Raw genomic sequence first — 27,000 nt, forward strand, 5'->3', positions numbered from 1 at the left:
GATGGTGCAATCTCTCCTTTTATTACATTTGACTATCACAAGAGCATTTGTGACAAATTATAAAATGAAACACTCAAATTCTGAAATCAAATACTGAAAAAAATCACACTAAATCATTTTATTAATTTTCTAATAAGAACACTACAATTTGTCATATTCTTCCTTTTTGTTTTTACTCTTTCTAGAACAATTCTAAAGTTGAGGTATAAAAGGAGTTCATACAGACTCACAAGTCTGAAAACAGTGGGGGTTATATACAAGAGAAATGGAAAGAGGTAGAGAGAGGGGTAAATACAAGGGTAACAGGGGAGATACAAATATACTAATAAAAACAAGGAAATCAAAATGGTTTAGAGGCCATTTGGTGCTGTGGAAATCAGTCACTGGAATAATCCAAATAAGATTCAAAACTGATCAATGTGTAATTTTGTATGTTAGTCAAATCCTCAAAGGAAGTAAAATATACTGCTCACAGTATTTAAAGATAAATATAACCCACTTAAATGCTTTCTCATCTGCAAAGAGCTTGAATTTAACAAGCAAAAATGTAACTTAAAAAAACTAAACTCCTTTTGACAGTTTATAAGAAAAATCTAATTTTATGGAATAAATTTTATTTATAATTTTTAAGCAGATAAGTGGATGAGTATATGAAGGCAGTGACTGTATAACTGAGTGAAACTGGAGAGGATTTAAAAAAAAAAAAAAAAGGTCCATAAATCCAATATATATAATGCACCAAATGTTCGCTGCACAGCCTCAGGTAGATTTCCACAGCGCTAAATGTTACACCTGTAAACCCTACGCTGCCACCCGGTTATGTAACTAAAAACCTAAATAATATTCAAAGTGGATACAGAGTTATCATGAATCCTGTGACACAAAGGACAAATACAACTGAAATCTCAACCAAAGTTTATAAAAGGAAGAAAAAAAAAAATACTGAAACATTACACAAACTGTACAGTGACATCCATTACAACAGGTAGAAAAACGGGGGAGGGGCATGAGATAATTTGGTGTGGTGATAAGGTTATTTATAAGATACAGTCATATGAACTGCGATGAGTAACAAAAAGTCATTAAATGTGGGATATCACATGACCAGCTTACAAGCTCGTTTTGTTCTGTAACATATGGTTCAACAAAGTCTTGACTGACATTTAGTAAGTCTTAATAAGGCTTTACCTTACTATCAAAATGCTTTGTTATTCACATAACAGTTAATGTATAAAATAGTTCCAAAGAATGAAAATCCCCCAAAACGCTGCAGGTTTGTCTTAAACACAAGTTAGAGTTTTTTTACTACACCCAGTGCTGCCTCTTTTTTGGTAACAGAGGAGAGAGAGAAGCCCTTGCCCAATTGGCCATAAAACTTAAAAAACTAAATAGTTGTGGTTGTACCAGAAGGTATTAAAGGATGGGTTAAGGAGAGAGCATACCTTCTGTGCTCATAATCAAATTACAGGTGTGATATGACAATCCTCACTCCACCCACTCTCCTCCCCTGAAGTCCCACAACAGCACCCCCACCCAGCCCCCCCTAAAAATAATCAAATTAACATGAGGCACGACAATACCACACAGAAAAACACAGATACAAATGTAATTCCCTCCTCTCCTCACACTGAAAAGGTGGCTGTGCACCAACTTTACAGACACAGAGTAGCATTATTACATTGCTGAGTGGTATTTTTGGTTTTGGTACAGCAGAAGGTTGTAGTGTAGTGTTGCCTTGGGCACACGAGCTTCAATGTTTCAAGATGGGGAGGAGATCTCAGCTGAATCCCACCTGGTGTGTCATTGGCTGGTGGAAGCACCCAGTCTCTAAAATGCTTACAAAGGTCAGAGGGCACAAGCCAGTTTGACTAAAACATCCCAAGAATACTGTACACACGCCCACACAGACACACACATCATAGCAATACATGATGCACTTTTTCCTTTTTGGTCTGACTGTAATAATTATACCCTTTATTTTTTGTTAATAAAAACGAAGCTAAAAACTCGGAAGGTTAAATGAAAACATTACGCCTAGAAGTCCTACATGCATGGAAGACAGACACATTTCTAAACTCATGTCACATCGATGCCCCACAATCTCCCTCCCCCCTTCTCATAATGTCATTTAGATGCTTTATTGAGCTCATTTTTGGTGGTGGCTGGTGCATTCTTGGTGAAACAGCATTAGAAAATAGCCTACAATCAAATTAACTAGTGGACAGAAAGCAAGAAGTAAAGTCTACAAACCATCTACCAACACCCTCTATTGGTTAGCAAAAAAAGGGCTTAGTTACATCCACTCAACCAAAGATCTTCTCTCTCTCTGCCCTTCCTCTTCTCATCAGCCCTATTATCACCTGTCCTGCCTGGATCAGAACATTAATCCCCTTAATGACCCTTTCACAGGAAGAGAAACCCATAATAAGAATGCTAACTTTTGTGCTTGACACATCTTTCATGTCAACTTACTGTGAAAACGACTAAAAACTTGAAGTGCGTGTGTTATGGAAGGGGGTTGCATGCACCTTTGTGCATATCTCAATTATTCACTTTGAAATCTCCAACAGAACGAAACATCAAGCTATAAGGACTGGAAGATACAACAGTGTCTTGGGTTGAGTTGGCAGAGGGTGATCTCGTTGGAACAGATGTGTTGACAACTACTGGGGCAGCACTTTGGTACGAGCAAGGTGAGCAGAGCTCCCTGGTGATCCGTATCAACAGTTTGGCTGTCAAATGCCAAGGCTTCAAGAGATACAGGCAATCACACACAGTTTTCCAAAGCAAAGGGTTGAGTGCAGAGGTCAACAGCACATGGACAAGCTGTGTGAGTAGTGTGTGAAGTTAACGTGCATATACACATAATGTACAGACATCATGATCATCTACTCAGCTGGGTCAGAGGTTGTGGAAAAAGATGCTCTAGCTGTCTCTGCATCAGCAAGCTCCGCCCCTCTCTTACTCTTTACAGAGTTTCAAGCATTGTAGTGGAGCTGCGAGACGGAGGGAGAATTCCTCCCAACTATTGTTTAGCTGTCCTGTGTTCCAGCACAGTGTGTTTATGAAATGCAAACACGGCCTTGCATGGCTATCTAGTTGAAAGAGAAAGAGAATATCGAGAAATGAAGAAAGAGGATGGCAGTCAGAGCAGACCGCGCTGGGAATGAAGTGATGGCGGGAAGAGCCACTGGATCAGTTGGAGGTGTCGGAGTGGACGCTGCCGGGAGGACCGGGAGGGGAAGTGACCGAGGGGGGGTTAGTGGTGTCCTGCCAGCTGTTAGTCTGCAAACAGAAAAGCGTATTCTGCATAAAGTGGGAGGCTTTTAATAGCCAAAAAAAACTACACTTTGTGCTTACTGGCCAAATGATTCAGTCTCAAGATAGTTTACATTTAAATGGGCCAGAAATCTCATGTAAGGCAGCCAACATAACAGCTTCCTAGAATGTATTAATTGGCTGCTCACACCTTCTTGCTGGAGCCATCCCTCTTCAAGCTAGCAATTTATAAAACAATTCAAAACATGAAGCAATAATTGGAATATACAGTGAGAGGAAAGTAGAAAAACAAGACGTGTCTATGACTGAGGTCTAATATGAGACTTTTAATAAATCTCAAATCCGATATGTCAAAACCTGTTAGATCAGTGGCGAACCAGACATTTCCCATCATGCCCTGAGGTTTTGCATTCATTGGAAAACACTTGCAATAAGAATAAATTTGGGAGGCACTGGTACTCACATCCAGGCAATGAGGGGCGTAGAGGCCACTACCTGACAGCTCCTCATAGCCGCCCGTCAGGTGTGTAGCACGGTGCAGGGTATCCACCTGTCAGACAAAACATGCCCACAAGTTTCAACACAATCTTCAGCATAACATTCAGAGAAAAAAAGTTCATGACCCTACCAGTTGTTTTTTTATCTAAACAACCACAGACAGAAAAGTATCCACAAACCTCTACTGCAGATCCCATCTCTACTAATGACTGTATTCCTGCTAATGCACTCCCCTGTTTACAGTCAGTGCAAGCACTCAACTTCATAATTCTCCATTAAACCACTTTTTCTCTGAATGAAATGAGAAGGCAACTGAAACCCAAAGGCAGACTTGCATTTACATTATTAGATATGTTAGATATCATATCAATGAACAGCAGAAATTCGTGGATCCCTCCAGAACAACAAAACTGTATCTTTCTTAACAGACAGCAGTGACCACACTTCAGTTTCAAGCTTCTTGGTCTACTCAGGTGAAGACACGAGGACATAGGATGGTGGGATATTTGGAAGGGCAAAGGGACACGAGGACTAAAATGCAGGATTTTATACGAAGGGGTGGAGGTGCAGGACAAACTAGAGGTAGAGAAACTGACTAACAACAGCTGCTGACTGAACCCCAAGCCCTGATGTGTGGGGAATTCCATCTGTGTTGAAAACTAAATAATATTAAGGAAGGCCTTAATGCCCCTAATTATGGACCTAAAGTTCTGCACTGAGGCTCATGTCCTCACTAAGAAATACATATGGGGATGGACTATGTGTACATGTCAACATAGAGGCATGTGCAATAAAACTATTTTAAAAAGCCTTTAACAAAGTAACATTTCACATCCTAAGTGAAGCCATAAGCTCACGGTTCACTGTACAATGTAATGTAAGGGTCAGTTTATGTTTGTATTGAATGAGGTGTTGATGGGGTCAAAGGTAAAGTCAGGACAGGATTTGAGGAGGGGTCGAGGTCGAAAGGAGCTAGACTAAGGCGAGGTACCCAAGGAATCTGGGTGGCTGGGTTACAGCATTGAGGCCAACTCTGTAGCTGTCCTCAGTGCGTACCTGGGGCTGCAGAGAGGGGGCGATGTTGAGACCCTCCCCGTTGAGTGAAGACAGGCCAAGGAAGCCATCGCCTGTGTGAGAAAGACTGTATGACCCCGGTGACCCTGCGGGCAATATATATAGCCAATATCCAATCAGCCCCACTGCAGTGCCATGGGGTTAAAAGGTCAAGACTGTTTATGGTCACTGACTAGAAGTAAATGTCAATGGCCAGCTTCAATAAGCAGGCCACTGTTCGCCAACAGGGTAGATAATTTTACAGCAATAAAAGCATAGATTCTTCTTGGCCAAAATGCCTGTATGACCTGCACACATCAACTGCTGTGTGCAAAAAGTATAAAAACAGGTCTATGTAATTCTAACGTATACAAAACCACATTTTCCTATACCAAAAACCACTGTGGTAAGATGCTGTTTCTTTGGCTGAGCAACCACTCTGTGTGGATTACTGAGCTTTAAGATAGAGGTTATGAGAACTGAATGTGACCAACACATCTCCAGTTCCCTGGAATTTGTCATCATGGGCTGTAAGCCTATGTTGTGAGGGCAGGATTATCAGGGGGGTCTGGCAGTAGCAGTGGACATGATGTGTTTCACCTTGGGGATGTATAAAGGCTACACTATACTTCAAACAAACTGCTGGGTACAATGGGCGCTAGTGACAGAAGCTACTTTTTCACTGTACGATTCATTTCTCACATTGTGATCCACTTTTAACACATTTATGGAAATTACTACAGTTTCGACATACAGCATGATATTCATATTTTCTCGCACCTTCTTGCATTTTGGTTTTGTTTCACAATAGGTGACAGAGAAGCAGACAAGAAACCTCATAAGATCAGAGAAACAGGAAGACGAGCACCACATATCTGCAGCCGGACATGAACCACAGACCCTGCAAATGTGTTGCCTGCACCATCACTCATTTATCAGGGTGCCCCCTCTGTGACTTGTTCTCCATCTCACTAACATGTTTCGTTTTTTTCTCCTCATCCAAAATGACATGACATACTCTTCCTGCAGCATTGCTGTTGCTCTCTGGCTGAATTTTGATTCGGGGCAAAAAAAAAAAAAAAAATGGAGCATTTCTGTCATTCATGTTTATGAAATACCCTCTCTGTCACAGACAGCTTTATGTCCCACGTTTGTATTACTTTTAATCACTCTGTAAAGGCTTAATGATCACAAGAAATTGACTGAATGATCTCTTACCTGGTCCATTCAGCTTCCTTAGCAAATTGGAGTTATTACATTGTCACTATATGTGTTGTGTTGCCTACAGATGTAGTCAAGTCATGCAAACAAATAATGAGGTGATTTGTGAAATAAATGTGAAAGACTGACAGAAAGCGCTTCAAATTAGTCCATCAGTATAAACAAAGAGAGAAGAGTGAGAAAAGTGCCCAACACACAAAACATTGCAAAAGGTGAATGCAAATCTTGGCTGTCAGGCACGCAAAGAGCAAGACTGTCCCCACTTCACCAACTCCTCAAAACAGTAAAAATGGTGGTTAGCTAGGCCACCCAAGAAAAAAAAAATAGTGGCTGTCCAAAAGTTCTGAAGGTTTTACATGGCATAATAGCAGAAACTCAGAGGACAATGTTGGCATTTTGAGCCATGCCCTTTTTTCACAAAATGTAAAACTGCACTAGGAAGTAGGTGGATCTATGCCGTCATAATTTAGTGTTTTGGTCTGTTCCACTTTGCATGACACTATCTTTTATTGTAATGAACTGTTTTGTGCATGCTGCACATATTCCACTCAGGGTTTCCGGTTTCTCTAATAGGAAGAGGAGACAGGACTTCACTGCAAGGTCTGTACTGAAAAACACTGGTGTGGGTCACTTATTTTAAGACAGGAGGATGTTCATCAGCAGCTTCTTGTACACATCACGAGTGACACATCCAGCTTAAAAAATATGTAAACTGTGCACAGCAAGTCTGGTTTTCTAATGCTCACTAACCTCCTACTTTACAAGTACTGATATTTGCAAGGCAGTGGACCAATCCTGGAAAATCCTTTTGCTGATTAGCCATGTTCTACACTTCTCCACTAGATCTCTTCACTCACCAACTCAACTGACTGCTGTTATTTCTCTCAATCTGCAAGTCTGTCTCTGATGCCTGGCAGCCTCAAAATTGTGAGGCTGTGGTCTGTTATGTGCATATGAATATATATTTTCAGTCTTTTTAGTGTCAAAAAAGCAGAGTAATACATATTTCCTATTGCTAAACCTAACCTAGTTTGGCTGTTCTCCCCTGTGTCACACCACATCCAGTTTTTTTGAGGGCAGGTATATAACTCCCTCACAAAAAACACTCCTATCTATATTCACTGTAGTGAAATCGTATATATATTTTAATCTAGTTTCTACATAATTTCACTTAGGTTGCAAACAGTGGCCTTGCTGCAGGAGTTTAAAATGAGCAAAGTTTTGTGTCTTGGTTTCTGATTATATACAATTATATAATTTGACATTTTTCTAACAATTTCATACAGAGTGGTGGCGAGCTGAGGGCAGATTTCATGTACAATGTGCATTTTCCTTTGAACAATCAAAGAGGGCTAAAGGTTTAATCAGGTTCTGCTATGTTTAAGGCCATCAGTGAGAAAATGGCAGGGTTTGTAGGTAGAAGAGATGGAACTTAAAGTACCTGAGTTGGGCGTTGCCGGAGAGTTTGCCTGGCTCGCCTGTGCCGACACATTGGCGGCATCCACCGCTGTTTTAACTGCGTACAGGTTTGCTTCCTCCTGGAACTTACCAATATTCTTCTTGTAGCGTATTCTCTTGTTGCCAAACCAATTAGAGACCTGAGGGACATGTAGATGATATATGAATGCAGTCTTTTGCATTCATTCATTTGTTGTAGTGTCAAACAAGGACAAATTCAACAACTAGTGCTATGTTTCATCAACAGTGCTATGTTTTTCAGTACAGAATTGTTTTACTTTAATAACAATAAAATGAAATAACAGTAGTGTTAAATCACCTGAGACACAGTAATCCCACACTTTTTGGCCAGTTCCTCCTTGGCTTCCTCACTAGGGTAAGGGTTAGACAGGTGGGAGTAGAAATACTCGTTCAGCACCTCTGTAGCTTGCTTGTTGAAGTTACGCCTCTTACGTCTGATGTGGAAAGAGAAAAGATAATGACTGTGTTAAGAATGTATAAGTCAGCATGCTCAGATTACATCAGCCCTCAACAAACTATACAACAAAATAAGTCATCTAACAACACACACACACACACACACACACAAAGACAGAGTGGAAAAAACAACAACAAAAAGACACACACAGACAGACCTGGCGTCAAGGAAGCGTGAGCGCAGAATCATGACGGCCTCGCAGGTGCTCTGTTTGAGCTGCATCTGAATGGAGCTGAACTTGCGGTGGATGATGGCCACCATGCGCTCAATCTCCTTGGGAGAGATGGGCCGCGTGCGAGACTGCTCTCTCAGCAGGTTCATTACATGGTTGGTGAACTCACTGCAGGCCTGGATAGAGGAGAAAGGAGTTGAGTGCTATTGTAAAAAGATCGAAAGTCCAAGCACAGACTCTGTTTAGTACCATGACATGTGATAATGACATAGGCCTCGGCTGTCTAGACACCTCTGTTGATCAGCTGCCTTTAGTAATATTAGGACATTTGGTTCACAATTTATTAGTAGCATTTGAACCATTAAACCCAGCCCACAGCAGTGGTTTTTTAAACTATATTTATGAAAACACTAGAAAATTCAAGAGTGTGTAGGGATAAATACCAAAAGAAACAACACAGGCTTTGAGATGTGATAATTTCCATGAGGTAAAGAAAATTAATTTTTACTTTTTATAATGAAGTCACATCTGTTATTTAAAAAGTTATATAAGTAAAACAGTGAATGAATGTAGAGTAGACAAAAGTACACAGAGGTAGACATTTTATTTCTAACAAGACTACTACAGATAATTTTAAAAATGATTTCCTAATTTATTTAAAGACATTAAAAAAAGTTAATAAATTAACTAGTTAAAGTGGCAGTTACTTCATAGTCTATGAATACCTTCAGACTACAGCAATCTAAGGCATGTAGCTGCCAATGTCAGCTCAGGTTTGCAGCCCCAAACAACATTACTAATTAACATGCTTCAATACTTGGAAATATAATCAGCCTTGTAGTGTTGCACTGTTGAAATTAAATCTATAGGGTCACGTTCTAACAATACAACAATTTAATGTATATTTCTTTTTTTTTTTAAGTACAAGATGACTGCAACCAGACTGATGATTGAAGTTTTGAATTAAATTTTTATCATCTTAATATTTGAGGATAACGGCATATAGGTATGCTCAGTACACACCTGCTCATACTTCTCCAGTTCAGAATGATATATCTGGCGGATCTGGGCAAGCTTAGCTCTGTAGTCGGAGTGTTCGATGCTGCTGTCAGTGGGTGAGCCCCCTGCTGCTGCTGCTGCAGCAGCTGCAGCAGCTGATCCTCCACCCTTCTCCGGTCCTGACACACCCTCTGCCAGCAGCATGTTGTCCAGCCGCATGATCTGGGGATCTGGGGGGTCCTCCTCCTGCACGCCTCGTATACTGAGCACTGGAAATAAGAAAAAAAAAAGTATAGGGGTTAGACAAGAAAACTAGTACTTATCTGTTTAGAAAAAACAAAAAATCCTGTCTGTGTTAGTCTTCCCAAGTCAGAACACCTTTCCAATGAAAAACCTGTTGGTGAAAAAAGTTTTTGAAAACTGACAGACAATTATTTGCCTTTAGCAAGAAGGCTAAAATTGAGGCTTCTAAGGGTGATGATGCTTTATCATTGCTAAAATTCATAGAAGTGCAGCCCTGTCAAAACCCAGTCAGGTTTCTCCCCTGAGTCATTGCAATGAGTGCCTGGCTGAATTCACAATGAGTCTAAACTTCCCCTAAATCAACAGCAGAGGGCAGCGTGGTCCCTCAGTGGCAAGCTGCCAGAGATAAGGGCATGAGGCATGGGACCAGTAATGGGAGTGCATGTGCTGTCACTATGAGCCCCAGTGGCCATAAGTATAGTTATCAGTCGCTGCTCTCCAACACTGTATTATACCAGGACCTCTGTCAGCCTGCAACCATGCTCTCATCTCTCTCACACCCACACACAGATACACTCCGCTGCAGATACCACTCTGTTACTGAAAACTTAAGTACAGTCAAGATCTTTTCTTCAGAGCCTGAGGCTTTTAACACTTTACTAACTTAACTTACCCCTTTTGCATGTCAATTAATCTGCTATGGAAGAAACTTGGCATTACAATTCAATGTCCTAGGCAAATAATTTACTAATAGTTCATTTGTTTTGTTAAAGGTAATAATAGCATATGTAACCATGCAGAGCCCAATGAAAATAAAACAGCTTTAGAAGAAAAATCCCCTTATGTAGCCTAGAAAAAAATGTACTTTTACTGAGACACATTAGTTTATTATTCCATTAGGCAAATTGTTCCCTACAGAAACGAACAAAGAAATATGCATGCATTTAGAAAATAATCAGCAGATTAAAGGATAATTAAATAGTTTTACCAGAACACATTCCCACTTGCAGGGAAGAAAACTTTTTTTCACTGGGATTGTATTGCTAAGCTTATGTGTTTGTGTACAATGGTAAAATAAATACATGTTAGGGTATTTCTGCATTATGAAATTAAAGAAACTGGCAGCGGACTGTGGACTGTCAGTGGAAAAAAAAAATGTGTAGAAATATAAAGAATCACAAAAACAGAGTACCATGTCCACATTTATCTTGATCTGTATAAGACTAAAATAAGGAGATCATTTTAACAGCAGTGAAACCAGACAGAATCCTGAGACAGACAGACACTAATCCCAGTGGAAACTGGTTGGCGTCAGGCACTTGTCCTTCTTAAGGATAATGCTAGTTAGTCAAAGCTCATCATTAAAGGTTGGTGGATGCATTAACACACTCATTCAGAACTTCTCTTATTATTGCAACTTTAATGTAATTGTCAAACTTTCCCTGAAGAGAACCACACTGAAAAACAAGTCCGAGGCCATGGAGCAGTAAGAGCTAAGCAATGATTAACTATACTGTAAGGCTAACAGATGTGAAAGAAATTAGGACAAAAACAGTTTTGCTTAAGTTTCCAAGTACTGTGGAGCAGATGAGTTTGTGCATTTTGAAACTTCATTTGATAAATGAGTTTGTTCCAGCATTTCAGGGCTCTCATAGCAAAGTGTCCAACTTTCCCTGAATCCCCCCCTTTTCTTCATGTTCCTTCTTGCCTGTTTCTTTCCGTCTGCTTAGGTCTCTTCTCTCTCCAAGGCACATTCCTGCTCTGCTGCTCCCCCATCTCAGGGCTCAGGAATGCAGCAGACCCAGCCGCCTGAACTAATGACCCTGATTCGCCCATCTTTTTCCCTCCTCTTTCTTTCTTTTCAGTCATTCACAAACAACCTCTGCACATCGTAGCAAGATAACCTTCTTGACCAAGTTGTTTTGTATATAATGAATCTACATGACTCTTTGGATACTCGCCTACACTGTGATGGTAGTTACATTTTTTACTAAAAAAAATTGAAGGCCGTCCCGTCCACAGTTCTAACTAAATGCAGTCATGTATGGAGTTGATCTTCACTTTCCTTTCACTAAGACATAAAACTGACCTAAAAAAAAAAAAAAGTGCAATTGTGGCTCTTCAGGTTTCTCACCTTTCCCTCTCTCCCCATTATAGCCCCCAGCAATAGCCTAATGCCCCTACATCCCCCTAATTACTCCAATTAAGCTGTGATTACCTACACTTGCATTCATGCACAGTCTAGTGGCCTAGTGGTATTATAGCGAGATGAGTTAAATATGGCACAGAAAAGGACCATATGACATGGATGCAGGCACAAAAAGAGTCATCCATTCAGGAACTAACCATACGAAACCTGAAAATATAATTAAGAATAACAAAAAAAAAAAAAAACTACTTCAGTCTAAGGACCAGCTGAGTGCTCTAAAATCTAACCCACGTTTCATTTTGATCAAAGGCCTCCTGACATCACTGTCGAGCTGGTTCTGTTACAAAGACGCTACAGAGTGTAAGTAATGATACTTGGATTCCCCTGTTTTTAACACAGGAAGGCAGCTTAAGGTCCATACTCTTAGAAATCGCACTATTATGCACACGTTACCACCCTAGCTGGGCTGTGTGGCATTGAGAGACGGAGTGAGCAACACATACTATGAAATATTCAAGGTATCCAGCTGGGCTTTCACTGCATACATAATCATTCTCATTTCTGCACAGCCAATGTGGAAACTGTGTGCTGTGCAGACACAACACAGTATATGAAGTGGGCGGGTAAGGGTGAACAACCTAACCAGCAGTGTAGTGCTGTACATTTCCACACATAGGGATAGATAAGACTTAAACACAGTCAGTATATCATTGCTCAGCTCATAGCACAAGCTTTATCCTTGTCTGTCTTTTCCCTCACTAGCATCCCCCTTTTTTTTCTCTCTGTCTCCCCCTAACACACGTCCCCTCCCCCCTCTCCCTTTCAGTGCACCCCCCACCACACACACCTCCCCCAGTGCCCCCCCTCTGTTCTCCATTTCAGGCGAGTTCTCCATGTGAGCCGCAATCCCTCATGCTGTCAGCCCCCCCTCTCCCTCTCTCTGTAGACAGACAGGATTAGCATTTTAATTGCATCAGCTCCCTTGGGTATTCTCAGCCTTTCACTGGGAGAGAGCAAGGCAGTGGGAGAGAGAGAGAAGGATAGAGAAGGGGAAAAAAAGAGGGGAAAAGGTAAAGAGAGAGAGGGTAGAAGGAGAACCAAGGAGAATTGAAAAAAAGAGGAGTCACAGGAGAAGATATGTGTGCAAGAGAGCAAGAGACAGAGAGAGAGGCAGGCTACAGGAATATAGAGAATCCAGAGTACAGACGTGCCAGAGAGTGAGCGAGCCAGAAAGAGAGAAAAGATAGGACTGTGGAAACATCAGTTTTTCCTTTCATTATAGACAGAGAATTCAAATAAAGAGAATAGGCCATAGATGGTTTTCACAATGAAAATATGCTGCATGAATATGCAAATTTACTTTAAAAAAACCCTGCAAACTGCAGGTCTGGGGAGCTACAACTGTTCGCAGGATGTAAAAAAGCGTCTGGGCAATACAAATGCAGCTAGGGAAAATAAGAACTTGCATGAGTCTATCTATATTAAATACTGTACTGTACTGTTTTATCAGAGGGCTTTTCACCCTTAACAAATAAAACTGTGAGACATGAACTTTTGAAACTTGTGAGCCATGGAATACAGATATATTGCTGCTGAAAAACCTTGAATACGGTTTCACAGTTCCACAAAACATGGCTCTAGACTGACAAATATTAAAAAAAACAAAACAGTACCTTAAGTGAAACTTGACAAACCCAAATCTGATCAGCCTTATATTTCCCTGATGGGAGTGGTAGAGAAGTTCAAAATCCCTGACCTTCATTCTGTCCTAATAGACACTCTGTAAAGTCTGGAAATGCAAAAATTAGATGTTCCCATATTACTGCTTTGAGCAGTCTGAGTAGGAGCTTTGATGCCAGTGGCACTGTCTTTAAAAAAGACAAAACAAAAAAAAACAAAAAATTTTCTAACAGTTGCTTAATATCAACTTTTACAAAAAAGTTCCACTGCATACTGCATTTTGATTTACCATGCCATTTAGCTAAGATATGGTTGCTCAAAAAGGGCTTGGTTGAATAAAACCTTGCCTTCAGCATGTTGTATAATATACCATTAAAAGTGAAGAAACGGCATTAAAAATGAATAATTCCCCTGATGGTTTTTGCCAAATGGATATTGGGGAAAGGTGTACCTCTATTACAAATTCAACATAAAAAGTGTATGCAATTCGTCTAAAACTGTGTTTTGTTTTTTTTGTTTTTTTGTACAGTACAGTCAACTTAATGATCCCAATCCATATGTCCATTCCCACTTTAAGCAGCTCACACTAATCAGCATCTGTTTCAGTAGTTCACCAGAATCCTGTTGCACACAGCCCCCCACTCTGACAGAAACACCCTAACCCAAACACACACACACACACACACACACACACACACACACACACACACACACACACACACACACACACACACACACACACACACACACACACACACACACACACACACACAGGGAGAGGTAAGCTCTCAGTGTAAACACTGGTCTGATTAAGGTGTGAATTGAAGAACTCACACCTTGGACATACACATCACTTCCGTCCAACACATCATTAATCAGTCCTTAATTAACTCAAGAGAGAGGTTTTGAGACTCGAGTGATGACTATGTTTATCCCCCTTGAATGGCCATACACAAACACACTGTCACACACAAACACTAATGAGAGATGGATCAATTTGTGTTGTCAATCTGCACCAATATAAGGCAATCAAGGATCTATATCGTATCCCTATCTCTATGTCCCTATCATTCTGCACACCCAGTTTTGGCAAATTTATTAAAAATACTTCTATGATAGCCACTCAACTTTATTTTTTCAGATTAAAGTAGGCCAGGAAAAAAATAATTAGCAAAACTATAAGGTTTAAAAATACTGCTAAAATGAAAATGTACTTGTCAAAATTAACATGAAACCAGGTGATACAAAATATTTTTATGTCCACAAGAAATAAATTTGTGTACATGCAATTGTCATCAGCACATCATTCATTCATTTTTTAAAATTTATTAATAGATAAATTTGTTATATGCAGGGATTCAGATTCTCTTCTCTTCCACATTTACCTAAAGGCTGATGGGGCGTGGGCAGGCTAACCAGCCAATCAGCATTAATACCCTAACGGCAACATGATATCTGTATATATTTTATGCATGGATGTGTTGATCACATGGATATGTTATTTCAAGTCACAGAGCCATACAGCATCATATTTAAAAAATACTCTGTCAATATTGCACAAGTGTTGTTTAAAGGTATATATGAAGGACCATTGAGCACCTGTGATTAACTATGTGACATACTAGCCTAAGTCCAATGCAGTGCTGCACATGGAAGAAGATGGAGAAATTTGGAATAAAGAATCTGAAATGTCACAGGAGGAAGAGGAGAATGACGAAGAGCACCTAAGCAGAAGGCTTGTTATAGTACTGCTACGATCTTCCCCCAGTCAACTCTCATCAGGCCAGCTGCCTCCTGTGCTCATTAGCACAGACTCTTAAGGAGCTCCTAAAGACTTTGTGAAAAATGAACGCTCATTTGAGAGGTCGTTAATTTGCACTGTTATGCAAATTAGGTGGCAATTAAGCGATAGATCAGAATAGCAGTGCCCATTTATAACAAGTGAACAAGCATTATGACACAGTCAGATGGTGCCAGAGAGAGCCGAGGCTACATGGTTAGTCTGCACAGGTCCGATGTACCATCTTAGTAAGGAATAAAAATCACTGTGCTTATAGTAAGTATGGCTGATCACAATAACAATGTATCGGTGGTTTTATAGGAGGATCCTGGTTATCCTTAATTACACGTATATTATATAACACACGCATATATAAACAAGTACACATATTACAAACTGATATAATCATCCTCTTGGAATGCAACCTTAATCTAGATCAACCAACAGTACTACTGTATCCATTCATTTAGACTGATGAAGATGATCAGAAGTTTTTTAAAAAAAAACAGGGACCGTAATAACAGAGAACCTACACCTATTGGGGTCAGTAGTATAACCCCCCTTCTTCCACCAGCCCTGATGTTTCCATCTCTCCCCTGCATTTATGACATGGTGTGAAATATACAAACATACTGTCAGGGACAGCAATGTGTAAATCTGCAGAGGGTGGAAGGCTCACATCAATTGTAATTAATCCTTAATTAGTCAGGATTAGGAGCTAGGCTCTGACACTCTCCCACCCCAACACCACCAAACTAACACAATCCAGCTGAGACCACATTTACATATCTTTAATTAAAGAGATGCCAGTTTCCTTAACAGCAAAGCCTTAAAACAGTGTGAGAGGTATAGACATGCTGAGAGGAAGGGCAGATGAGATGAAGAGGTAGGAGTCCGCCCTGTGGGTGATTGTCGACCAGTGCTGATAGGTCACTCAGTTACTTTTTGTTGGGTATAAATTACTGGAAATTTGTGGATCCAAAGAAAGTGTCCAAAATATGGCACCTATCCTATCGCTCTACGCTGGGCATTTAAATGTCAGCAGTGTCTGTCACCACTATGTGTCTACCCATTTTCTGGGTGCTGCAGGTTTTATCTGCTGCCCTTTTATTTAGTATGTGGCCCCAGTAAAATGTGGAGCAAATCAATTACATTTTCACTTTTTTCTTACTTTCAGATCTTTAAAAATATCCCATCGCTAGTTTCAGTTATCAAGCTATTCAGCAACTGCTTAATCCATATGTTAGATAAGACAGAGACCACTTTGGAACCAAAAGTAAAATGATTTTTTTAAAATCATGTGTACACACAGTGCTAACTAGTATTGTTAACTCCTTTCTCAGTAAATGTGCTGCTTTCTCTTTAAAAATAAAATATTGTTTGGCATATTGAGTCAAACAAAGAAATCCTGGAGTGGGCATTTTCTCTAATCTAACCATACTCACACAACACAATCCATGACCTTTGTCAATTATTAAAAGCTCTTATACCCACTCTTCCATATCCAGCCACCTTGTTCTCTCTGAAAATACCAAATGATAACAGTCAAATCACCATCTTGGGAGCATCACAGCTAAAATTATACTGCAGCAATCTTAACGGTGAACAATTCAACTAAGCTTTTCCCATCTTAAGGCACTCCAGACTTCCAGACAGTAGTTCCCTTGTCCATATACATAAGCCCAGTTCCTACAGGAATAATACCACATGGGGATATCAGTGGGCCCACACACCATTAGGCCTAGGCTGAAGGTTGGGGTTCTCTGCCTCCCCACTTTGAGCTAGGGGGTGGGGGGCAGTGGTGTGTCTGTCAGGGCCAGGGGTCTGTGCGATATTAGCCGTCTGCCAATCTGGCTTGGGGAATGGACACCGAGTAATTACTCCTGCTCTTACTGCCTCATCAATCTCCCTGTATCGCTTCTGCACCCCCTCACCCCCCAAGCATACTCTATCTTTTCCCCCTATTCTGTTCTGCAAAGGAGCAGGGAAGAGAGAAAAAAAGCAATGAGTGGCAGGGCACCACAAAACACAACAGATTCCCCTGAAAAACCAATGAGACAACCCCACACCACTGCACAGTGAGTGTAAATATGAAATATAAAACCCAGGGATTTGACCAAGTGCGAAGGAGTAGATGTCCTCTTCTTGTTTTAGACCCTAGTCATAGTAAAATTGAAAATGCAGGTTTGGTAGCTCCACATAGATTGTATTTCTGCCACAAACTGTTTTTGTCTTGTTACTGCTTTTGGCTTAAATACACTGTATGCTTTTCCTCATAAAACTATAACAAAACACTTCCCACAGGTTCCTAAGAACTCATAAAATTTTATTGCCTTGTTCCAAATTAGGCTCTTCGAAACCTAATAATAATTAAGTTGCTTTAATGAGGCATGTGATTCACTAGACTTCATGTACTGTACTCCGTCAAAGTCTGTGCAATGCAAACATCTAAAATCAATTCTGTGATGCTCAAAAGGATTTTTTTTTCTAACACAAATTGAATACTACCAACTAAATACGCTGTGGTGTTGAATTATTTGTTAACTTTCATGTATGGCCTCTAAAATGGAAAGGTATAGAAATTAAAATAAGAAAAAAGCTCAAGTGTTTATTCAGACTTTGAATAAACACATGACAACTATGTGTGACTTTTAATAGTGTTGCCTTTGTGTGCGAGTGTGGGTGTGGGTGTGGGTGTGGGTGCGTGTGTGTGTGTGCGTTGTGTTTTTTAACACTACAATCACTCTAATTTGATTAACATGTAATTTAGGACATTTGGTTACTGAAATGGAATTATACTGCGTACAGACCTGTGAATACATATAAGGTAATAAATACTTTGATTATGGAATTTACATGGTCTGCAAAAACCTCACACCCCAATAAGCTGATTTAAATTACATTGTTCAATAGTTTAGTTAGCATCTGAAGGGCTCATTAAGCTGCAACAAAATATTATAAAGATATATTCAGATAAACATTACCAACATAAGATGGTGTATTTGGTTTATTCTCCCTCGAGGTAAAATTATACAATTCAATGGCTAGGGTATTTCAGGAAAGAATAAATTAAAATGACCATAAATTAAGGGTATTTTGTATTTCTATTATATGACATTACTTAATTGATCATTTTGACTAAATATAAAATATACATCTACAACTCCAAAATAAAAAGAAAATGCTTACTATGGATATATTTGACACTGTTAGGATACTGGCATAACTGGGTGCCTAACAGAGCAATCAACTGGCTCAAGATAACATCACAGTGGCTACAGGCCATCACGGTGTCCTTGTTTTTGGCTCATTATTGTTGTTGCATGGGACATATGGCCTATATGAATGCATGTGAAGAAACATTCATGTCATTCACGGGTGCACTGACTTTATTAAAAAAGAGACAACACTGAGCCAGCCGTTTCTGTCTTTAGGCATGACACCAATCAGATTGTCACTTTTTCTACACAGCCAACCAGCAGCATTATCCCACAGAGCTGTTTATCAGACAGCTTATCAAGATGAGTGGCAAGTGTTGGGGTGTGAACTTGTCCATGTGAGAAGGAGGAACTCATAACACACTTTACTGTCTTCAGGCAAAAAAAACAAAAAACACACACACACACACACACACACACACACACACACACACACACACACACACACACACACACACACACACACACACACATATAGATAGTTGTTTCAAATCAAATTGAGAAGTAATTTTATTTCCATTTAAAAATCTGTCCAAAAATAAACAACAGAACGATCAGGCTTGAGAAAGAGGGCCTTGAGCAGGGTGACAGGAGACTGAGTGACAGATTCACTGTTGTCATGTGTAAAGCTCAAAGAATGCATAAAAGTAAGAAGAAATGCCTCAAACATGCCCAAACTAAGTGAAAAACTTCTGAGAATAACTGCAGTGGCTTGTGAGAGATTTTGGCATAAGCTGTCCCATTGCACCAAGAGCTATTTTTACAGCAAATTCCCATGAGAGCGAGGGAGAACAGAACTGAGTTGAAGCAAAGCCATTGACTCTCAACTTTGATCATTTCCTATCTCTTCTTTTTTTAGAGTGCATGTTTAATAAAGTATTAACAAGAATCAAATTTCACGCAGATGGGGGTCATGTTTAATGTGAGTGCTCAGGACAACACAAACCCTATTGGAAAATGGGGGTGTTTTGGGGTATTGGAGGTGGGAGTGGGGGGTTACTGGCATTTGCGCAGAACATTTCCTTTACAATGAAAACAATCTAACCAACTGCAGCACTCAAAGGAATTCACCTCCCATCCCCCACATCCCACCTCCCCTCCTCCTCCTCTTCTCCACCACCATTACATTACCATATCAAAGCCCTGAGTTCAGAGCAAGTCTTCTCTCTCAAGAATGGGAATGAGGCAGAGGGAAGGAGGGGGAGAGGACAAGACCAAGGGAGTAGGAGTAGACTCAAGACAGAATTTGCTTTTATCCCTGATCGGTGTGTGCACAGACAGAGTGTATATGTGGGTGTGCCAACACAAGTGCATGTTTGTTAGTTAAAAAAAAAAAAAAAACACTGCAGAAAATCTATGAAGATGCTAGAGGACTACTGATTGGGTCTTCCACAAGCTGCACTGAAAAGAGGTTAATTCACATTCCAGCGGCACATAATGGGGCCTGTAGGGGGTCTGATGAAGAAGCAGAGAAATGCCAAAGCAGGTACACTGTGCAGTTAAGAGGGCACTGCGTAGCAGATGGCAAGCAGAGCACAGGCAAAGCCCAAAATTTCTATATCTCATGGTTGTTGCACGAGTCTATTGTTAACCTATCTCCATGCCATGTCTCTTTCTCAGCTCACTGTATAAGGATTCACAGACCCCCTCTCTAGTTTGCTGGGAAACTAAACGTGAAAATCAAAGAGAATGGCATTAGGGTAAATAAGACCACTGGTTGCCTGGGAAACAGTGTACCCTGCCCCACTCACTCAAGCCTTGCCTTTACTTTTCTCCAATCACTGGAGAGCAATAATACATTATTGACAGAGGGCAACAACAGGCAGCAGTGCAGCATTTTCAAATTGTATTTGAACAAGAGAGGTTTGCTGTAAAAAGATGCATAAGGCAAGCCAAAGAGAGGAAGGCACATAGAAAGACAAGAACAGATAGACTGGCAGAGGGAGTGGATTCAAAAACCTACCCCATTCACACTACCATAACCATCAATCTGCCATTCATCCCCGGCCTCCTCCTTTGAACCCCACAAGAACCTTTCAGATAGCTGACTCGAATAGCTAACAAGATGACAATAAGCATCTTTACTATAAGAATTTCTGATTAAGAGCTAATCTGAGATATTTACATATGCAATGATTTGCATCAGGACATGTGTAGGTGAAATTTTAAATTGATTTTTTAAAATTTGCTAATATGAATATGATAGTAGTAGATAGTATTGGCAGGTGTAGTAGGTTTTTATCCCCCTGCCTTAATACAGTAAATATAGCTGTGACAACCAATTTTAAAGAGCCTGTTGACTGAATTAAATTTGTCACATTAGTGTTTATTATTTTGAGTTGAAATTGACCAGAATGCTAAACATGTTAAAACAAGCAGAATACTCCAGGTAAAAATGAAAACAAAACTGCAATCTGATAAATAAAAATGCAAACTCAACATTGTTAGCATGTTCTGCACCAGGTTCTGCTCAGGATTCATAGAAACTACTTCGCTAACACCAGTTGCAGCTGGTCACTGTGAAGTCTGGACAGTGGCCACTAATGGTTTGTGTTTCTATTATTACTAGTTCAAAACAACAATCATCAATGCATATTTAGAGTGATCTTAAACCAAATCATACACAACACATGCAGCTATGTCAGTCCCACAGAAAATGCAATCAATTCATAGACATCATAGCAGCCAAAACAAAAGTAACTTGCAGTCTGGTGCTGGGGAAATTGGAGCAAAGGCACACTATATCTCAACTTGTGCAGACTGGAATGGAGAATAAAAGGAACGAGTGAAGTAGAAACTCACCCGTCTTTTCTTTGATCTCACAGAGAACGTTGAAGAGAGCTGGCTTCATTCTGTGACAGTTCAGGGCATGCTTCCTGTACGAGAAGAGGGAATAAGAGAGGGAGAGAGCAAGGATTACGATAAACAGACCTCCATCTCAAGTCATTCCATGTCCTCCCCCATAAACAGGTAGAGGAGCTGGATGTATTATGCATACAACATTTTAAGAGTGTAGTGCAACACAGAAGGGCAGAGCCATGTTGTTTAAAGGCATTCTCAATAGCCAAATGCCTTTGTCAGTGCAGGAACATCCCTGATGTGTCAATCTGAACTAGCAAGAGTGATGCTGTCATTTGGATGCTTTGCACTGTGGGACAGGTAATGATGCCAAACCTCAAGGTCATCATTACTGAGCACAAGATTCCAGAGTTAATACACAGTAATCTAATTTCTGCCTCTCACAGAAAGACATGTTCCATGAAAGTAGATGGTGAGTTGATAGAGTGGATTAGGATTAAGTTGCAATTTTAATTTAATCAGAGACATTCTCTTTATTGCCAAACAGGCTAATAGCAATTAAAAGGAGAAAAGGCAAAACTTCTACAGTTTACTATAATCGAATTAAAACACCTTAACAAAATTTCCTAATACGCACACACACACACTTTACAGCTTATTAAGGCTGTATCAAAACCAGATTTCAATACAACACTAAATGACATGACACTATTGTCTCTAAGATTAACTACTGTATTGACAGTGCATACCACTTGCACCACACAGGGAGTGCATTAGTAGCCAGGCACATAGAGAACAGCTTTTGATTTATGAAATCTGTAAAGTCTATTTTTTCACCTTCAAAAACCTGTGAAAGGTGCACATAACAAAATGTGTAACTAAGCATGCTATACATTATACCACCCCTGTGCAGCTCATAATGTTCAATTATCGTTGAGATTGTCAGAGATGTGTTGTTAAGCTCTACAGTAACTCTGTGACTATAGTTTGTAGTGCTGTGCAATATTGTATTCTGTGCATCGCCTCTAATGATAACACAAACAAGCATTTGGACTTTTATAAATTACCATAAGCATTATTTTATATCAAATACTTGTTTGAAGAGTAACAATTCTGATATGTATTTTGAAAATTTCTGCAACATACACTTAATATTTAAGTGAAAAACAGCATGACATGTCTGAGTCTGATGAGCATGAATTGGACAACAGGAAGAAAAAGATGAACATAACCCTAAAATAAAGCATCTATTTTCCGAATATCATAACCAACAAAACACGAGAAACGAGGAACAACCACAGATGAATATGATTCGGCTATACCTGGCCTCAACACCAATTCCAGTTGTGAATGTCCACTGCAGTATTAATTAGGGGACTATAGTGACTAATTGTACAAATTTATGTGATAATATTCAGACAGTTTGATGAGTTATGTGTCTAGTATTAAATGTAAATTTTTTTTTTTTTCAACTAATTCTGTCACTGCTGGATTTGAGTTGGGGAAGGGCTGCCTTCAACATGGAGGGTATGAGCAGGAGGGGGAGAAGGAGGTGCTCATGCGGTCCTGTACTGACCTGTGCTGGAAGTTGAGTGGCAGGCCACCCCCTGCCATGCCCCCCCCTGCTCTCCCTCCCTCTGTGGGGTCGTCTGATCCACCCCAATGCGCCGGCGATTCCTCTGGCCAGCATCTGAACATATGGCGACAGGGTGAGAGGATGAGGGTGGATGGTGCGCAGGAAGTATACTCTGCAACAGCAAGTTCTTGCGCTGCCCTGACCACTCCCCATCCCAACACACTGCCACCCTGCATGACAAGGGCATCATGCTCACCTGAGTCGCCTCACACATTAATTTGCAAGATAAGATAAAATAAAATAAAATGTATTAATCCCTGAAGGGAAATTCAGAATTGTAGATCATGACCAATGGAAAGATCGATATGGGGATGACAAACCTGACTGGTTATATATAATGCTGGTGATATAAATTCTATATAATGTTGGTTAAAACTGTACATCTTAGGCCATACCAACTGCTACATATTAAAAAAAAACATACTTGTAACAAAAGAGCATGTGTGATCTTAAATCTAGCAATGTTTTAGCTTTTGAAGTGGAGTAATCATGAAATGTGCAAAAATAGCCAACAAACTGCACACTTACTGCAAACTTGTCTACTAATACTAATTGCACATTACTCAGGAAAACAATATATTATCATCAAAACCACCTGTCTTGACTATACCCACATTATGTACATGGGAGCATCAAGGATTTGAGTTGGACATGCCATACAATTTGTATCAAGCACAATAAAGTGCATTTTTCTGAATATTAATCCTGCACACATATAGCATAAAGAGGGTATGCTGTGAGTGAGTTTAGATCAATACAAATATACATCTAGGACAACTCTAGAACTTCTGAACACACCTTTAATTAGTCTTTCAGAAAAGACTGCTAACCTCTAATAATATGTATGTGACATGCTTTCTTACATTCTAATTAACCGATTTAATTAAATTTTGATTTTTTTGACTAGCCGCTATACGACCTTCTGTAAATAGCAAAAATCATGAGGTAAATAGAAAATTGGCAGAAGGCTGGAAAAACAACAAAAAATATTCAAATCTGTCCATGAAATGAGTCCTGATGAAGACCTCAAACTTGTACTGAAGAAAAAGGTAATATACCAGTATTCATAGGCTGCTAGTATTGCAACATCCTTGCCCCTCACCACCAACTCATTAATAGAAACTCGATTTGCGGACAGCTGCACTCGCGTACACATTATAGGAGAATTGATTGCACTCAGCACACAATGAAAAGGATGAACACCAGGGAGGGAGGGAGTGAAAGAGGAGTGAATTAATTAAGAGAACCAGGTGGTCAAATGTTGGGTGGAAAATCACTAGCTAATGACACATCACACTGTGGCCACAGTCTTGCAGTGGACGGCTGTCTATTGTTGAAATACTGAAGCTTCATCTGAAACTGACCTTATGCTCCTTCAGCCACATGGCAAATGAGTGCAGGTCAGTCACTCGCTGCAGTGCATACCCCCTACAATAATACTATGTAAAACACCTCTAACACAAACATTAAGTGACAAGTGATATGAATGAATGAACGGTTGCTGTCATCAAGGACTAAGCTGGTATGTGGGTGAATAATCCTTACCCTTACCTTAATTTAATCACTCATATGCATGACTGATACTATTGGCACTTGTGTTGTGGAGAGGCATTTCAGATACATGTTGTTATAATTAGGCAAACTGATGCTGGCATAGTCTACATAGTCCGATTAGCTCTGCCTCCAGCAAATTTTAGCAAAACCTTCTGTAGGTCGTTGGGGTACTTCTAGAGAGTTTTGATCATGGGTGTGAAAGGGAAATTGGCCTCATTAACTTTGCATTTTCCCCAAGAGCCAATGGGATGATAATTCACCAATAATCGCCTTGAAGTATTTACGATTTGTTTTCTTTTTGCAATGGATAATAAAACTACTACTCTTATCTAACCAAAAGATCCATGCATCGCAAATACGAATAACGCTATAGTGTTATAAAAATGGTTATGTGCATCTCACACAGCTACCATTGTCACACACCCAATAGAGTTTAAACTTTGCATTGTGACAAGTAATAGGACAATAACCATATTGTCATAATTTAACTGAACTGCTCACAATTAGTTTGCAATAAACCACGATCTGGAGTAACAAAGAGCCTCCTTCCAAACTACAGCAGCACTGTAATGAAGGAGTTCAAGTTACTCGGCAAGTAAACGCAACACTGTCGGTTTAGCTAATTACAGTGCAACGTTAAGTTTCACCAACGCTGCAAATACGCATTCCCCTGCGTGAACACAAATGCGAAAATAATCCACACAGTGCATTTTACCTTAGCTACGACTGGAAAATGGCTCTTCGCCTCCCTTACCTGGCCTGTGCTTCGTCCAGGCTTTCGTCGGTGATGGCCATTATTTGCTGTAGGATATCCCCTATGTCTTGTTGAGGCTGACCGAGGGATTGTTGTTTCCTGACCGAGTCTGGGTCACCGACATCGCCTTGTGCTAATCCACCGAGGCCGGTGAGACCCGTCATCATCCTGGTCTGGTCATCCATACTTTCAAAGAAAACTCGCCGTTTTCCTCAGTCGAAGAACACACACAAATAGCTAGCCTATTAGCTAGCCAGCAAAGTATTTTCTGCGACAAATCATACAATACTTCCTATCGTTTCCGATAACGATAATTAGCGAATAGTTCAGCACAGTTAACATAAAAGAAATCGCACAGTTACGTTTTACAGTCGCTCCTGGTTTCCCCTCAAGTCAACAAACGCGGCCAGGCTAACGTTAGCTAACCACCGAGAGAAAAGCAGCTAGGTTAGTAGCCCAGCAGTAAAGTAGCAGGGACACACATGCACAGACTGGGGGAGCGTGCCAACTGCGCCTCGCACATTTTCGGAAAAAAAAATATATCTATAAAAACGAAAAATATGCCACTATTCTAGCGCTCTTGTTTTAAAATTGAACTCACCACGTATATAAAAAGAAATAAGAGTTGAATATAGGGACTGACGTTAAGCTGTCGGACCGTCCAGCTCCAATCAGAGATCTCCTACCAAAACACACCACGGTTTGCCATTGTTGTTGGTGTCGCGCGAGTATGTGGGATGTTGTGAGCTGCGTGAACCGTGTGCGTCGCGTTGACCATTGAACTCACCACAGACCGAGAGCCTGCGGGAGGCTTGACCAATAACAAAAAAATATATATGTATAGCTTCTGATTTATTACGTCTCTATGTTATGTTTGCAATGCATAAAATTTTGGTTTTACAGCACATCGGTGCAAACCTTATAACTGCATTTCCCTCTGGGTGACAATATCCTCATGGATAGCCCTTTACGTCATCAGCATTGCCTGTTATAATTGGCTGAAGAGAATATTCTCATTAATATAAGGTGAGATCACCTACCTAAAAGAAGGCTTTTCCTTTATTAAAACTTTAAATTAATGGTTTTAGTCATTTAAAAGGGTGAGAGTCTGTTTTATATGAGCCTAAAAGTAGCTGTACACACAGCTGTAAACACTGGAAAACATTGTGCAATAACAACTCAGGTGTTTGAGCCCCTGTCTTTGAATATGTTTTTAAAGATTTGTTTGAGCAAGTGCAGAGGTGTGGGAATCTAAAAAACATATCCCTGCCCACATGTAAGACTAAAACTGATTTGGTGTCTGCTAGTAAATGTGTTGTGCCTAAAAGTCAATGCACTGATATCCATCTGCGATTTAAGAGGAGCATTCAATCTCATAGCAAAATAGTCCAACCTAAGAATATCATTTTGTCTTAAACCCCCATGAATGAAACATCCCATCAGTTTTCAGTATGGAAATGTTGACAGCACAGATTGAAAACAAGTGTCCTTGGTTTTTTTTTTTTTTTTTCTGCAAACTGGGCAATTCTGCTGTAGTTTATCACTCAGATCAGAGAGACAGCTTTCCAAGACGAATGGCTGGCTGAATGGATGTGGAGGAGAGCTGCAGCTGCCTCACTGTACTGAGAAGAGATGATGGGTGTGCATGAGGGAGTAGGACCAAACTGGCAGTGGTTTATGCTGACTCTCCACACATCCATCTACTACAATCTGTAGCTAATCAATCTAAAGTTAAAGACAAGAAGAACAGAGAATAGAGCAAATCTAAACAGTAACTGTTCTCTGCATGTACGTATAGTATATGACACAATTCAAGCATCTTGCTGGTTATGCCAAGCAGTGAAGTTTAACACCTTAAAAGTTATCTCTTAAAAGCTTTACGATTAAAAGTGAAAAATGAAAAGGGGAGAAAGAATCCTCCCTTTGAAAGTAGTCTACAAAATAGCACCCTGGCTATTCTGTTCACATCTGAGGCTCCTCTATCCCACTACCCACAGAATTCAAATCAAAAACATAACTTTCAATACTG

The 27,000-nt window shown here is 40.1% G+C and overlaps 1 protein-coding gene across 7 annotated transcripts; it reads right to left on the reverse strand.

Annotated features, from left to right (window-relative positions):
* On the reverse strand, positions 1 to 25,691 carry pbx4 (pre-B-cell leukemia transcription factor 4). 7 transcript variants are annotated; one of them, XM_026324861.2, is made up of 9 exons: positions 24,972 to 25,561; positions 22,604 to 22,717; positions 21,031 to 21,104; positions 9,183 to 9,427; positions 8,145 to 8,335; positions 7,829 to 7,964; positions 7,601 to 7,649; positions 3,743 to 3,829; positions 1 to 3,285 (listed from the first exon to the last, which is right to left on the reverse strand). In XM_026324861.2, exons 1-8 carry the CDS (start codon positions 25,154 to 25,156, stop codon positions 3,786 to 3,788), a joined length of 1,038 nt encoding a protein of 345 aa, XP_026180646.1. In that variant the 5' UTR covers positions 25,157 to 25,561; the 3' UTR covers positions 1 to 3,285; positions 3,743 to 3,785. The 7 variants fall into 7 exon arrangements, with proteins under 7 accessions (XP_026180646.1, XP_026180645.1, XP_026180644.1 ...); XM_026324860.2 differs by having other exon boundaries at positions 1 to 1,835; positions 7,493 to 7,649; positions 24,972 to 25,557; XM_026324859.2 differs by having other exon boundaries at positions 7,493 to 7,649; positions 24,972 to 25,556.
* Positions 25,692 to 27,000: the final 1,309 nt, after the last annotated feature.

The sequence above is a fragment of the Mastacembelus armatus genome, chromosome 8 (assembly GCF_900324485.2).
Source record: "Mastacembelus armatus chromosome 8, fMasArm1.2, whole genome shotgun sequence".
Classification (NCBI taxonomy): domain Eukaryota; kingdom Metazoa; phylum Chordata; class Actinopteri; order Synbranchiformes; family Mastacembelidae; genus Mastacembelus; species Mastacembelus armatus.

Excerpts from the sequence above, each read along its gene's own strand:
- pbx4 (XM_026324858.1), bottom strand. The coding sequence starts at position 25,156 with ATGGATGACCAGACCAGGATGATGACGGGTCTCACCGGCCTCGGTGGA. Across the intron at positions 21,105-22,603 it reads CCACTCAACTTCCAGCACAG|GAAGCATGCCCTGAACTGTC; the intron begins GTCAGTACAGGA and ends CTTCTCGTACAG. Across the intron at positions 7,650-7,828 it reads GTGGGATTACTGTGTCTCAG|GTCTCTAATTGGTTTGGCAA; the intron begins GTGATTTAACAC and ends CATGTCCCTCAG.